Here is a 14929-nt window from a genome sequence, read left to right as displayed (position 1 = left end):
TGATGCGCCAGCGCGACCTCACGAAATTGAGTAATGCCGTGGAAAGGTCACGTGTTACATATATGAAACGCACATTTGCAGACCATTTTTTAACAATAAACTGACACAAAGACATTAAAGGCACACAAGGCAAGTCTGAGTATTATTTCTCTACTAGCTCCCCCTAGTGTCTGGGAGTAAATGCGTTCTATATCTAAGACTATACGAGACTGAAGGACACTGGGTCGGATACAGCGAACTTGCAAGTGGGGTATTCTTCCTAAAGACGGTAGGGGCGGGCGAGAGAGTCTTCATTCGTCATGTAATGAGTCATTTAACCATATACCGACTTACGAAGATGATTTATTAACATAAAAATGCTGCCTTGTGTCCCTTTAATTAGTATTATTCCACATACAACAACATTGGAACGGTCCTCTTTCTCCACACTTTTAAACACTGGGGCGTAGTGGTTTCGCTTTCGTCATCTGTGACCTCTTAATGTGATGACGTAGGTTACGCTGGCGCGTCACAGGACCAGAGGAAGATGAGAAGTTGTGGTTTAAAAGTGCATATTTTTATTTTTCTTGTCAACAATGACAATCATTTCGCTAGATAAGACCCTTATGCCTCATTTGGGATTGTTTAGAGTCCTTTGAAACTGCAATTTTAAAATGCATTAAAACTGTTAAGTGTTGGGGTCCATTAAAGTCCATTAAAATAAGAAAAATCCTGGAATGTTTTCCTCAAAAAACATAATTTCTTCTCGACTGAACAAAGAAAGACATCAACATTTTGGATGACATTTGGGATGTAAATTATCTGTATTTTTTTAAAGAAAATTTACTAATCCTTTATGCACTTTATTGACCACATTACCCACTTAAGTACTGCTGGCAACACTGAAATATCTAAACTGTTTAAAGTTAGTTTAATTAATAAAAGAGACAATTATATATTTAATGTTATTGAAATCATCTCTACAAGTACAGTGATATTGCTTATTTTGTAGGAGAAGGACAACCATTTTTGCCCAAAAAAACAAATCCAGATGCATTGGGAGTATCAAAACACCTTAAAGGAACAGTATGTAAGAAATGTATATCAATTAATCATAAAATGACCCTGATATGTCACTAGACATTAAGAAATAATTTTCATTTCAGATACTTATATCGCTGACAACAGTGGTCTGGCCAGGATATTGTCATTTTGTGATTGCAATACCAGTTTTGGCTACAATCCTACATACTGTTCCTTTAATGATGCCACAGACATTATGAGCTGAAAAATTCAGAGAGAGAATTCACTTGTGTATCAGGTTTATTTTGCACATTCAGTGGGTGTTACGAACATACAGGTGGACGTGTAACATTAGCAGAGATCTCACAGCGTTTGCAGTATATGTGAAATAATCACAAGATTTTCATTTGTTTTTTAGTTTACACTACTACAACATTTTGCACAGAGAGTTTCCTGCCAATTTATGTTTGACACCAAAGCAGTTGTGTTGAGACCACAAATGATTTCGTCGTTTTTTCTTGTGATTCTCACATGGCTTTTTGGACATCTTTCCATGATCTCATAAAGGGATTTTGTAGATGAAACATAACTGAGTGAATGTAGATGAGATTCCATACAGGCAATTTTATCCATCCATCCAGAATTATAGTGTACACCACATCTATCCAATACTTTTATGATGGAGAAACCATGTGCCATTCGATCAGCTGATGGCCAGTGGCTCATCTGTAGGACATTCATAGAAGATCTGAAGGTCTGCGATGTTTGAAAACCAGAGATGCATTCATTTCAAATGCATGCAAAGCATTGTATCAAGAAAAATGTGGGTGTTTTGCATTTTTCTTGTCACACATCACTTGCTTGAGCTTTTTGGCATATTATGACTCCATATGGAGAACAGTATGCTCTGTGCCAGACTGAGACTACAGGCTTATGGATGTAACAGTGCAAAGCACCACAGACAGCAGTAGACTCTGGGGCGGATCTGCCGACTTCGGCGCAGGATAAGCCACGGAGTCTACAGGCACACTGGCAAACCATCTGGTTATTGAGGATATCAGTGAATAAACCAACTAACAACATGGTACAAGTCTCAAGTACATAAAAGTGAAATGTGAAAAAAGGTTGAAAACCCTAGATATTAACTTTGTAAGAAAGTAGAGGTTCTGGAGTGAAGGTAAATAGATTAAGGAAGCTAGATGTCTGTTTATAAACTTGCGTTATGGCTACAATTTCCCCTAGACTTTATGAACTATGAATAATAAAAATGCTACTTTTCCTTCATTCTCCCGAATATATCATACAAAGAAACAAACTGGCAGAGATTTCCAGCTTTTATCCACACTGTAAAATATTTGCTGTAATTATCCAGCTGGTTCCAGTAACTTACTTTAGAAGATAAAGACTGAAAATGTTTCATGTTCATTTAACTTTGAACAAACTGTTGCCAGTAAATAACATAAATTAAAAATCTACAGTAAGTTACTGGCAGCCAGTTGCCAGTAATACACAGTAATACTGTAGTTTCTACAGAAATTTTTTACAGTGCAGAGGTGTAAAGTACTTGAGTATTTTTACTTTAATATACCGTACATTTATCAGGGTTTTTTTCTGTTACTTCAATACATTTTGAAACAAAATATTCACTACATTTCACATTAAATATTTTTACACTGTAAAAATTGCTGCCTTAATTTATTTTGTTGAATCAACTCAGATTTACAAGTCATTTCAACTTATTATTATTTATCATGACAATAGTTGAGTTGCTACAACTGAAAAAAATGAAGATGGCTTTTTTCAATTATATTTTATAAGTTATAACAACTAACTAATCTGCAGTTATAACAACTCATCTCTAGTCAAGATAAATAGTAGCAAGTTGAAATGACTTGTAAATCCGAGTTGATTCAACAAAAAAAATCAAAAATCTAGTACTTAAAGGGATAGTTCACCCAAAAATAAAAATTCTGTCATCATTTACTCACTCTTGTGTTGTTACAAACCTGTATACATTTTTTCGTTCTGATGAACACGAATGAAGATATTTTGAGAAATGTTTGTAGCCAAACCGATCATAAGCCCCATTCACTTCCATAGAAAAAATAATATTGTGGAAGTGAATGGGGCTCATGGATGGTTTGGTTACAAATATTCTTCAAAATATCTTCCTTGTTGTTCATCAGAACAAAATGTTTTTTCAAGAATTTCAAGTTTGTAAAAAATGAGAGTGAACTATGCCTTTAATTACTTTTTTCAAGTAAAAGTTTATATAGAAGTGAAGTATTACAGGTAAAAATTACTTTCTTATGAAATGTAGTAGAGAAATGTACAGTATTATGAATCAGATTGTAGAGAAGTAAGAGCTTGCCAAAGAAAAACAAACTGATAAAGTACAGATACTTGAAAAAATATACTTGAGTAAAGTAAAAAATACTTGAGTACTTTACACCTCTATGTCTATCTCTATATAATCCACATTTAAAACCACAGATAAAAGAGAATCTAATGTAATGGCATAAAGAAATCTATAAAACAGTGGAGCTCTGTCAAATAGTAAGATGAAGCTCTGGTGTATGAAATTTAAAAAGATTGACATTCAGAGTCCATAGCAATGCAGAATAATCATTTTCAGGGCCAGATTTATCAAAGGTGAATGCAGAAATCTGCGCACAAGCAATGAGTCTGGTCCTAAAGGGTTATTATAGCTGTGGAGAATGTGACACGGCAAGAATCTCTAAAATGTCTGTTTCTAACATTACGGTCAGAGTAGAACAGAACGAATCATCTTTTAGTGTAGATCATACAACCTTTGCGTCATACCAGTGCCATGCTGATTCAAAGGAGAATCAGTATGAATCATGAACTGATCATCACAAGGTCATCTGAATGCGAGTAACAGGATAGGCAGAGAAATTAAATTCCCTACACCAAAAAAAAAAGAGCTCACAGGCTGTTTGAAAATACAGCACACATAGAGATGATGATGCTTATGTGTGACAGCATCACAGAGCCACAGTTCACACAATGCCCTGTTTTGTCGTGTTTTCAGGGTGAAACATGAAGCATTAAGACATGCGATAAGTGCAGAGAAAGCCAGTGCATGGGCAGGTCTGTTTACTTAGACACTGTATGGTTTCAGATGAACAATTACAGAAACCTCAGAATAAACTTGTAACAGTCTGTCAACATGTCATGTCATATTATATTTTGGTCTCGGTTATTAGCATTTACGATGTGTTCTGATTTATACTTCTGGTGTGCATACGATTGAGAAACTGTCTGTATTGTACAGAATTAGTGTCATATTTCTTTTAAAAAGATTATTTCCGAGGCCCATCATCACAACAGGAATGATGCACAAGTTGGCTTAAGTCCTTTTTTGTCGCACAAGTCCTCTTGAAGATCAGTTACCTTCTCTTTAAAGTTGGCAACAAAGGCATCCTGTTATTAAATCATGTTTTCTGTGTGCCTGTGTCTGAGCGTGTGTACAGAGAGAGAGTGCACTGAAGCTCTAATATTCAATGAGGGTGTGCCACTTTGAGATTTGGCGTCGTGGATTCTGGCAGACCTCCTGCCAGTGGGTGGCGCCAGAGGGACAGGGGCTGTTTGTGCCGAGCACCAGGCGTCCAAGAGCCTGGTTTTTAGTGGTGCGGTCAAAGTCCATGACCAGGAACTCAATGGAGATGTCTGGCAGTAAATCGGCCGGCACATCGTAGATGAAGGATTCGTTGAACACAGGGTTAAGTGTGCACTTTTTCACATGCGTTTTTTTCTTGGCGATGCGCTTGTGGCCATAGAAGACGTTCAGCTTCACGTAGGGATCTGGGACACGAGACAAGACAGGTTAGGTTAGATAATCAACTATTTTTGCTGAGTGAGCAGGGTGTTCCATATATTTAACCAACATTAGAAATGTTTAACCAATATTTACCATATTTGAAAGTAGAAATCTCAGAGAAAATTACACTATGACTTTTCCTGAGATCATTCTTTATATATAGAGTAAATGTGACCTGTCTGTGAAATCCAAGTCTCATAATCTAATTATTAAGAGATTAGGATTTCATTCATTTTACATTGACTTCAATCTTTGACATGACCTTTCTCAGTCAATATTAAAGATATCAAGGTTATATTTTTACAGAATGCTATGTAGGATACATTTTTTTGAAGAAAACACCCTTGTGAAAAATTAGTGTACTTAAGTGTATTGAAAGCATACTTTTTGTGTGCTTAAAATAATAAAAGTATACTTTTTGAGAAGTGCACTTGCTGATAATATAATATAATATAAATTAAAGACCACTTAAGCGTAATTAAATGGAATACACTTTAATGACACTATTTATTAACACACTTAAGTGCACTTTTTACAACTGCACTTTGTAAGAATATGTATTTAATTTTAACTTATATTAAGTACACTTTCATCATAATATTTATAAACACACTTAAGTGCACTTTTAAAAATGTACTTTTTAATAATGTCTAATTAAGCTTAATTTAAAGAAAGTACACTTTCATCATAATATTTATAAACACACTTAAGTGCACTTTTAAAAATGCACTTTGTAATAATATCTAATTAATTTGAACTTATAGTAAGTACACTTTCATTATAATATTTATAAACACACTTCAGTGCACTTTTAAAAATGCACTTTGTAATAATATCTAATTAATTTCAACTTTTAGTAAGTACACTTTCATAATAATATTTCACTAACACACTTAAGGACACTTTTTAAAAATGCACTTTGTAATAATATCTAATTAATTTTAAATTATAGTAAGTACACTTTCATTATAATATTTATAAACACACTTAAGTGCACTTTTAAAAATGCACTTTGTAATAATATCTAATTAATTTCAACTTTTAGTAAGTACACTTTCATAATAATATTTCACTAACACACTTAAGGACACTTTTTAAAAATGCACTTTGTAATAATATCTAATTAATTTTAAATTATAGTAAGTACACTTTCAACATAATATTTATAAACACACTTAAGTGGACTTTTAAAAATGCACTTTTTAATACTGTCTAATTAAGCTTAACTTATAGTAAGTACACTTTCATCACAATATTTCTTAACATACCTAATTACACTTTTTAAAAATGCACTTTGTCTAATTTAGTTTTACTTAAATGTAACCCTGGTTAAATAATTAAATATTATTATTTTAAAAGTGTGCTTAAATATAATAGAGACTATTCATACATCTACATTTATTTTATAAATGAGGAAATACATGTGAATAATTCAATCTGAATTATAAATCTGAAATGAGTAAACCAATCGGAGTGTTTAATTGTAAGCTCCGCCCCTTTTTTGCTTTCGGATCGCGTCTCAGTTCAGAGGAGAGATGCAGAGCGACAGAGACACTCGATCTAACGCGAGAGTGTTTAATTTGATTAAATATGACTCAAGTTCATATAAACTGAAGAGATCAGAATTTAACTTGCATATATTCAATGATACAGCGTGATTGTGTGGATTGAGCACTTTTTGAGCTTTCATTTTGACCTGGTGAGTTTGTTATAATTACCAATGTTATAATTAGCCATAAAAACGAATGTCAACACTTTAAATGTCATATCATTTTATTTGTTTAATCCATACGAGACAAAATAGTGTTATATTGTGATGTTATATGGGTTGGATTGTTCATTGCAGTGTGATTATGTAAAACCACATGGTGCGTTGTGTTCACTGCTGTTCGCTGACGCCATTTTGGTTGCACGTGCCTGTGAAAGACAAAAAGAGAGAGAAACACGTGAATGGACAGGTATTTGTCTAAATTGTCATTTATTATGATGATGGCACTTATGTATGTATTTTATTTGTTTCCTGTATTATGTATAATTTTAATCATTATTGATACACAATATTGAATGTTTTTTCCTTTCGTATGAACATTCCTTGAGCTGGATTTTCCTAATTGATGGCGAGCCTCCTATTTCGACCTGATTGGATCACGAATCTAGAGGAAAGGACAATTTTCTATTTTAAATATTTTTCTTCAGACAAGTAAGAGGATACATTTCAGAAACTGTTTCCTTATTTTGTTTGTTTACTTTATTGAACTGAAACATTTCAGAAGCACAATTCTGATAATTTAAGACTGATCAATACTCCAATTGATAAGAACTTTGAACTTGAATACTGATTTCAGTGTGTTACATATATAATTTGTACCATCTTTGTACATTGATTGTGACTGTGATTTCTGTAAATGAGAAGTAATTTAGAGCGTGCACCCATAGTATATAGTTAATTGTATTTTCATTGTTGTTACTATTTTTTGTGATTAAGGAAAGAAATAGAAAGGTTTCTCAATACTCAAAGTAAAATAATTTATTAATCAACTTACCTTCTGTCTCTGCTTGTTGCTCACTATCACTGCTACCTCCTCCTTCGTACCGTGCACCCTTCTGATCTTATAATTATGCCTGGTCCATAAGTAAGTGAGTTAATACCCGCTACATAAAGAAAGTACACTTTCATGGCAATATTTCTAAACACATTTAATAAATTATCATTAGACTGATGTGACCTACCAAAGACTTGTTAATTTAAAGTTCATACAGTTCTTTTTTAGTTGTCTGTTAAAATGTAAAAAAATTATAACTTTGAGTTTATTTTTTTCTAAGGGATGTAATTATTCAATATTGATAGTTGTTTGTTTGATTCCAATTTAACAATATTAAAATGAGTTTTTTTTTGTTTGGACATATACAACTCATAATTAATTTATTAAATGTACTTTTGCAAAACAAAAAATCTGATTCATAATTTGACTACCAAACTGTTTTATTGTCAGTGTAAGCATTGTGGTTTTTGTTTGTTTGCAATGCATTAAACTGAAATGAATACATATTTAATTAACTAGATTTGTTTTTCAGTATTTTGAGAAGTACATAAATATATTTCACATACAATAGAAGTAGTTAAAGTACATACTGTAGAAAGATGCAATGAAATCACTTCACTGCACTGAAATCCCAGTTCAACTGATTGCATTTAATTTTATATATTGGAATTTATTTGGCAAACTTGTATTTGAAACATTACATTTAATGAGTAATTAAATGTACTGTTAATATACATTAACTTATTTTTAATTTCACATTAATTGCTTGACAGTAGATTGAACAGTGCACTTTAAGTATATTCTAAAAACACTAGAAGCAATTATGAAAGTAGATATAAAGTTGTAATAAAGTACCAATTAAGTTGTTCCAAAAAATCACTCTTAATGGCAACTTATTACATTTTATTTCAACTTAATATATGATATATGTGAAATTAATTACACTTAATGTGCATTCAGTGCGCCGAAAAGATTGCATTTAATTCACACTTAAGAGTATTGTTAACAGACATTAAATTGCATTTTAAATCACACTAATTTCATGTCATTATATTGTGTAGTGCACTTTAAGTATATTTTAAAAACACTAGAAGCAATTATGAAAGTAGATATAAAGTTGTAATAAAGTACCAATTAAGTTGTTCCAAAAAATCACTCTTAATGGCAACTTATTACATTTTATTTCAACTTAATTTATGATATATGTTAAATTAATTACACTTAATGTGCATTCAGTGCGCCGAAAAGATTGCATTTAATTCACACTTAAGAGTATTGTTAACAGACATTAAATTGCATTTTAAATCACATTAATTTCATGTCATTATATTGTGTAGTGCACTTTAAGTATATTTTAAAAACACTAGAAGCAATTATGAAAGTAGATAGAAAGTTGTAATAAAGTACCAATAAAGTTGTTCCAAAAAATCACTCTTAATGGCAACTTATTACATTTTATTTCAACTTAATATATGATATATGTTAAATTAATTACACTTAATGTGCATTCAGTGCGCCGAAAAGATTGCATTTAATTCACACTTAAGTGTATATACTTAAAGTGTATTATTTATGTAATAAGTACACTTTATAAAAGTACACTTAAGCACACTTTTTTTTCACAAGGGCAGTAAATAAATAAATGACAAGAGTTTTTGCCCTTGCCTTTATGCATTTGTGTTTGTAGGTGTGTATGAGCAGAATATACTTACTGCCAGACAGACCAGTGATGTCTACTTTTGGAAGATGTTTTGCTTTTAACACCACCACACTGAGTCTGTGAGAGACAGGCTGATAGGAAAGAGAGACCAGGAGCTCTCCGCGGCTTTCACACTGTGAAGAAACAAACACACAAAGTAAGTTACAAATGATTTGTTTCTCTCCACATGCATTAATAAAATCCAGATATGACCAGTAGGTATAATTGGCATGGATAATGGTGCTTAGTGAAAGTTTAGAGAAACTACTAGTTTTTTTTAGGAAGACTGAATACACAGATGTAGAGGTGTGAGTATACAGCAAGTACCTTTGATGTACCAGTATGTATGTACCTAACTAATGTGTACCTTTGAGGTACCAGTATTCACCTTTTAGGTACAAGGCACTTTTTGAAAAGGTACTTCCCAGTGACAACTTGTATTCCTTCTTGTACGTTTTTTTCTCATATGTGGAGACAAAATGTGACCCTGTCTGTGATACTCAGCTAAAGTCATTTTTTGTGAATGATTGTTTTCTACACATTCATACTACAAAATGTAAACAACAAAAATAACCTTGATATTTTAAATATGGACTGAGTCAAAGATTGAACTTAAAGTGAAATCAATGACTGAAATCAAACTTCGATGCTCATTATGATGCTTTGATGCTCACCAGATTTCTGGGTCACAAATGTTATTTTTTATTAAAAAAATGTATAATACTTAATTTCGGATGAAACATTTTTATGTTTTTTACATGGGGGGAGACAACTTTTATAGCCAATTCGGAGACGTTTCGATTTTGTGTACGCGCGTGCATGTGCTCCGTGCGGCCAGGTCATCTTGAGGACTTTCATTATCTTCAAACACGCTATTATTTCAACTATAACAGTTTTACTTGACTTTTGTTTAAATTAAATATTATATTCGTTGAATTATTACTGTAATACTGCTATTCTTAGTAAATCTTAGCTTATATCAGTTGCCCCACCCACTCATCATCGTTCTTCTCAAAGCGTTCACGCCCATTTAAGTAGCATTTTCAAAATGACAGTGAGGTAAACTGGAACTGAAACAGTGGGGTTTCATGACGCTTTAATAAAAGTAAAATGATGAATTATTAATAATTCATATTGTGATTTATCTTTACAGCTCGTTTTAATGATCTTCGGCTATGCGGAGGCACGCGCTCATACGTGTGCTGTGCTTATGGGACTGTTTAATCCCACTCAACCAGCCGGAGGATGAACACATTTATCAATGACTAAGCCTCCCTGTATAAACTGTGGTAGGAGGATGAATCAGACACTGTGCAGTGAGTCAGCGCTGACCTCACAAGTGCTAGACACAAACAAGTGCTAGTACTCAGACCAAATAAATAAATAAGATATAAAATTACAGTTAGAAAGGGGAAGCAGTTGAATCTGAACATGAAACTGACTTTCAAGGGATTTCAGATTTAATGTATAGTTACTTTACTTTTTAATTTAAGGCATGAGAAGCTTTGCTATATTGTGAAGGCAGTCACAGCTGTAATGACATTAAACAATCAGCATCCAGGAGAAATGAAAACACATATTATATTGAATTGATTACATGTATTAATGTATTTAGTGTATTATAATCACACTTCTATGGTTAAGTTTAATATTAATATTTTATTAAACTGGGTTCTTGAGGCTTATATGCATTGTTTGCACCGAGGGGAAACCTTCCGATCTCTTTGAATGATGCCGACACGGAAGTGACTTAACCTGCAATTCATTGACTGGTCGCTAGAGGCCACTAGAGGCCCCATGTAAAAATGCTTAACTTTACAGTAGAAAATAATGTTTACAGCCTGTTACAAAAAGTGATTTTGGTCTATATAGCTAATTTTGCCCTTCATGGCCACTGTGAGGGGGTGAATTTTTTGTAACATATCAGTTTAAATTATATTAAGCCTTAAAGTTGTGCATAATTAAGGGTGTGGCCACTTGAGTGATGGGTGAACTGCCACTGCTGTCACTACCATCAAGCCACCTCAGCCTTTTACCCATTTTCGGTTATCTGTGAGTGATGGGCAGTGACCTGCTGCCAAGTTGGAGACAGCAGGCTCCGCTAACCATTGGCATAAAAAACGCTCTTTACAAACCTACGGGTGACATCACGGATACTACAGCCATATTTTTTACAGTCTATGGTTTTCACATACCTGCATGTTTCTCTTAGTGATCTGCTGAGTGATATGAACACGTCCCGTACTGGGATCCACTCCTGCCAGCGGGATCATCGCCTCTCCAATCACGTCGTCTCGTGAGAACCGGTCAAAGCTCAGAACCAGGAAGTGCAATGTTAGATCTGACAGTGAACTGTACGGCACGCCATAAAATGTGAAGGTCTCGTCAAACACAGGTTCCAGGGTCTTCCTCAGCACACGGGTCTTCACACGATGTTTCTTCTCTGGTAGAATTGTCATCTTTACATAGGGGTCCGCGCTGCCAGATTGGCCTTCCACAGGCGGTAATCCCCGAGCCTCCAGAATGGTGACCACTAAGGCCTTCTTTGGGAAGTTATAGTCGACGGCAATGCTAAGATCCCCGCGCCTAGGCTCATCACCAGGGGTAAAGGGTGTGGCTGTACTGGAAACAGTGGTACTGGAGGTCTGACTGCTGCTTGCAGAACTGCTATCCAGACAGCAGTAATCGGCAGACACAGGAAGTTCTCTCTCCAGCCTGGGAACCTCACTGGCACCTTCCCCGAGTCTCATCTGCATCTCTTTATCTCCCATCAGGCCGCCTTCCGCTGCTGAATCCATATCTACCAACACCGCTGCGTGGTCACTGCTGATCGGATCCCCGTCGGTGGTGTGAGGCCTGGCCTGGCGGGCCAACCGTATGATCCTGTTGCTGCTGGTTAGCGTGTCGGGGTAGATGCTCATTCCTTTCAGCATGTGAATAAACTTGTACGGAGGGTCTGTTAGAAGGTCACCATGTTCCGATTGGATGCCGTGGAGCTTGTAGTTCGTCCTGTTGTAGTGTTTTTGACAGCAACTCCACACAAAAATTAAAGCAATGACAGCAACGACCAACACGCCAGCACCAATGAACCCGGCCAGAACCGGGGACATATCTAAGAGAGAGACGGAGAGAAACTTGATAAACAACTTCACATCAATTTCTCTATGTTCATTGTTCACTATCACCTCATTATTGTTTGCACATTTAGAAATATCTTAGGCCGGTTTCACAGACAAGGCTTAAGCTTAGTCCAAGTGCATCTATCTTAACTGAAAACGACTTGCACTAGCATGTCCAAAACACCAGTAACGTGTTTTATTTTGCTTATAACAGCAACTTAAATGTCTTAGTTAAAGGCTTACTCCTGGTCTAATCTTAGCCCTGTTTGAAACCAGACCAATGTTTCACAATCATACAGTAACCATAGATTAAAATAATTGATGCATAAAACAGTTGCAAATATCAGATGAGACAAAAGACCAAAATACCATTCAGAAAACAATATTATGAGCAAATGTGACATGATGTTTTGTGACATGTGGCATGAGATGTTTTGCTATGGATTTGTTTTTGTTCTGTGTCAAAGATTTAAAAGAAAAGGGTATAGAAAATTGTAATCATTCTTATAAATAATAATAATAAAGAAAAGATTCCACATAGCACAGAAAGTACAGCAGGATGGATCTACAGCCAAAAATTAAAATAAAGGGTAGATACAGAGAAATAGAGATATTGCTCAGTGCTTCTGTCAGTCTACTATTTTTCTTCCTCCTCCCCCAAAACCGAGACAAAGACCCACACCCCACGCGTTAAATGACGCAAGACTTTGAGAGGCTTTAAAAACAGCTGCTACAATTACCTGGAAACATCCTCTGGGATATAGACATGCATGAACCAAAAGCACACACAAAGACATCCCACTACTGCACATACATGACTCACATATCAGGCAAATCTAACAAATCACAGCCATCAAATAAACACAAGTTTTAATTAATGCAGTGAGGGCTGAAAAGGTTTGGATAAAATTGTCTCCCAAATAAATACATGTAAATGATTGCATTTGTTCCTCTGGGAATTAAATCTCTGAATGACTGCCAATAAGGGTTGATAAAATAAATACATTTTGAGCATACATACATCTCTAGTATACACTGGGGAGAGGTAAGAGTGACTAGACATTAAACCTGATAGGTGATTTGTCTAGGGGTGATGTTATTTTGTAAAAAAAATATGTTAAAATGTATTTACTTAACCTTTTTTCAACCAGGCTGGATCCATTGAAATTTCCATCTTATTTGGAAATAAACCATATGGGATGAGCTGTTTAAAATCATCCAATCAAATCAAGGCAATCACTCTGACAAAATTAACACTGCCAGATGCAGTATTCCTCCACTTAGCAAAAGTGCTGTTTTGGCTCTGAAATTATTTAAATTCACACACAGGGGATAAGGTAGCAAAATCCTTTTTCCCATTTAAAATAGGTCTGACGCATTATTAGAGCATAAAACCACATCATTTATACTTCCCACACTTATACAGCCCACAGTGACAGTGGGCGATGTAACTGTGTCTGACGCGTAAATGTCTCTTAGAGGCAGGTGCCAGATGGAGGTGGGCACTGTTGTGTAGGCAACATATTCAAGCAATCCACCCTTCTTCCTGTCACACATGCACCAAGTAACCCCCTTTATCAGGACAAAATTATGCTTTTTCCAAAAATAAAATGTTTCTTGCACAAGATTAATTAACGAATCTGAAAAGAAAACTCCCAGCATTTTTTTTAAAGTGTTATCTAAGTAAAAATAAAAACAATTCTGCTGCATTTATGTTATAGGGAAACTCTTATTCCACTTCCATAATAAAAGACTGTATACAGGTAAGCACTATACATTTATAAGTGGCAAGAAAGTAATTTTGAGCCCAATGTTTGTGCCTTTACACTGAGCACACATTTCAAACTCTTATAAGTACACAACAAACTGCACCTGCTCATAAGCACCTGAAAGCAATCTAACAGACACCAGAGAGCCTTCTTGCCTAACCCAAAAACATTCAGTGCAACATGCACCTGTGTGCTACACTTCTGCCTGTGTTGGGCACAGCTGATGGCAGTTAATATAATAGCTTAATGTGTTTCAAATGATCAAGTGATGTATAAATGATCACACCTGTATGTTGCTCATTGATTTTTAAGGACACATGGGTGGAGCTGTGCGCTTTTGCGTTAACAAACAAAGGGCTCTCGCGGGTTCAGTCCGGAATAGACATCACGTCATTCTAGCTTTCCATGTCACTGCGCATCAATCCGTTACAAAGTGTTCACAAACGCCAAGACAAACCACTAAATCATTACATAACTGAAATAGATATCAGGTACTATTCATTTAGTTTAACAAGCCTAATCCAAGCCGTTTTTCTTTTGATCATAAAATAAGTACATGGCAGAAATAAATACCTTATAACCGTAATAAAAATCAACTGTAGGCTACTCCTCAATGCGTAACATTTTGTTTAACCCGGTCGAAATGGGTCAGGCCCGCTTTAAACTCACCGTATGCTGCTCGTATTTCGGTGATCTCAGCCATTTTGAGGGATGGGCGCGCTCCGATTCGATTATTAGCACAAATAAACAATTGATGTCGATTATACTCGTTTATCTGAAATCGTTTAGCTGTTTCATGACTACACCAGCAGCCTACATGATGTGATCGCTCGTGTCTGATCCGTTCGTTGCTTTTAAGGCCGTCGTGGGATGCTGAGCGCAACGAAGGATGCTGAGCGACGGGATGCACTGCGTCAGATTCAGCCTGACTGTAAGTACCGCCCACAGCAGCGCTC

The 14929-nt window shown here is 35.2% G+C and overlaps 1 protein-coding gene across 1 annotated transcript; it reads right to left on the bottom strand.

The window, feature by feature from the left end:
• Positions 1-1284: 1284 nt before the first annotated feature.
• Positions 1285-14896, bottom strand: syt11b (synaptotagmin XIb). The gene is made up of 4 exons (XM_065298153.2): positions 14643-14896; positions 11281-12197; positions 9099-9219; positions 1285-4827 (listed from the first exon to the last, which is right to left on the bottom strand). The coding sequence occupies exons 1-4, from the start codon at positions 14674-14676 to the stop codon at positions 4517-4519; spliced, it is 1383 nt and encodes a 460-aa protein (XP_065154225.1). The 5' UTR covers positions 14677-14896; the 3' UTR covers positions 1285-4516.
• Between the last annotated feature and the right edge of the window lie 33 nt (positions 14897-14929).

The sequence above is a fragment of the Paramisgurnus dabryanus genome, chromosome 13 (genome assembly GCF_030506205.2).
Source record: "Paramisgurnus dabryanus chromosome 13, PD_genome_1.1, whole genome shotgun sequence".
Lineage (NCBI taxonomy): Eukaryota > Metazoa > Chordata > Actinopteri > Cypriniformes > Cobitidae > Paramisgurnus > Paramisgurnus dabryanus.
Note: the sequence above shows the minus strand (reverse complement) of the source record. Positions and strands in the feature narration are given on the sequence as shown.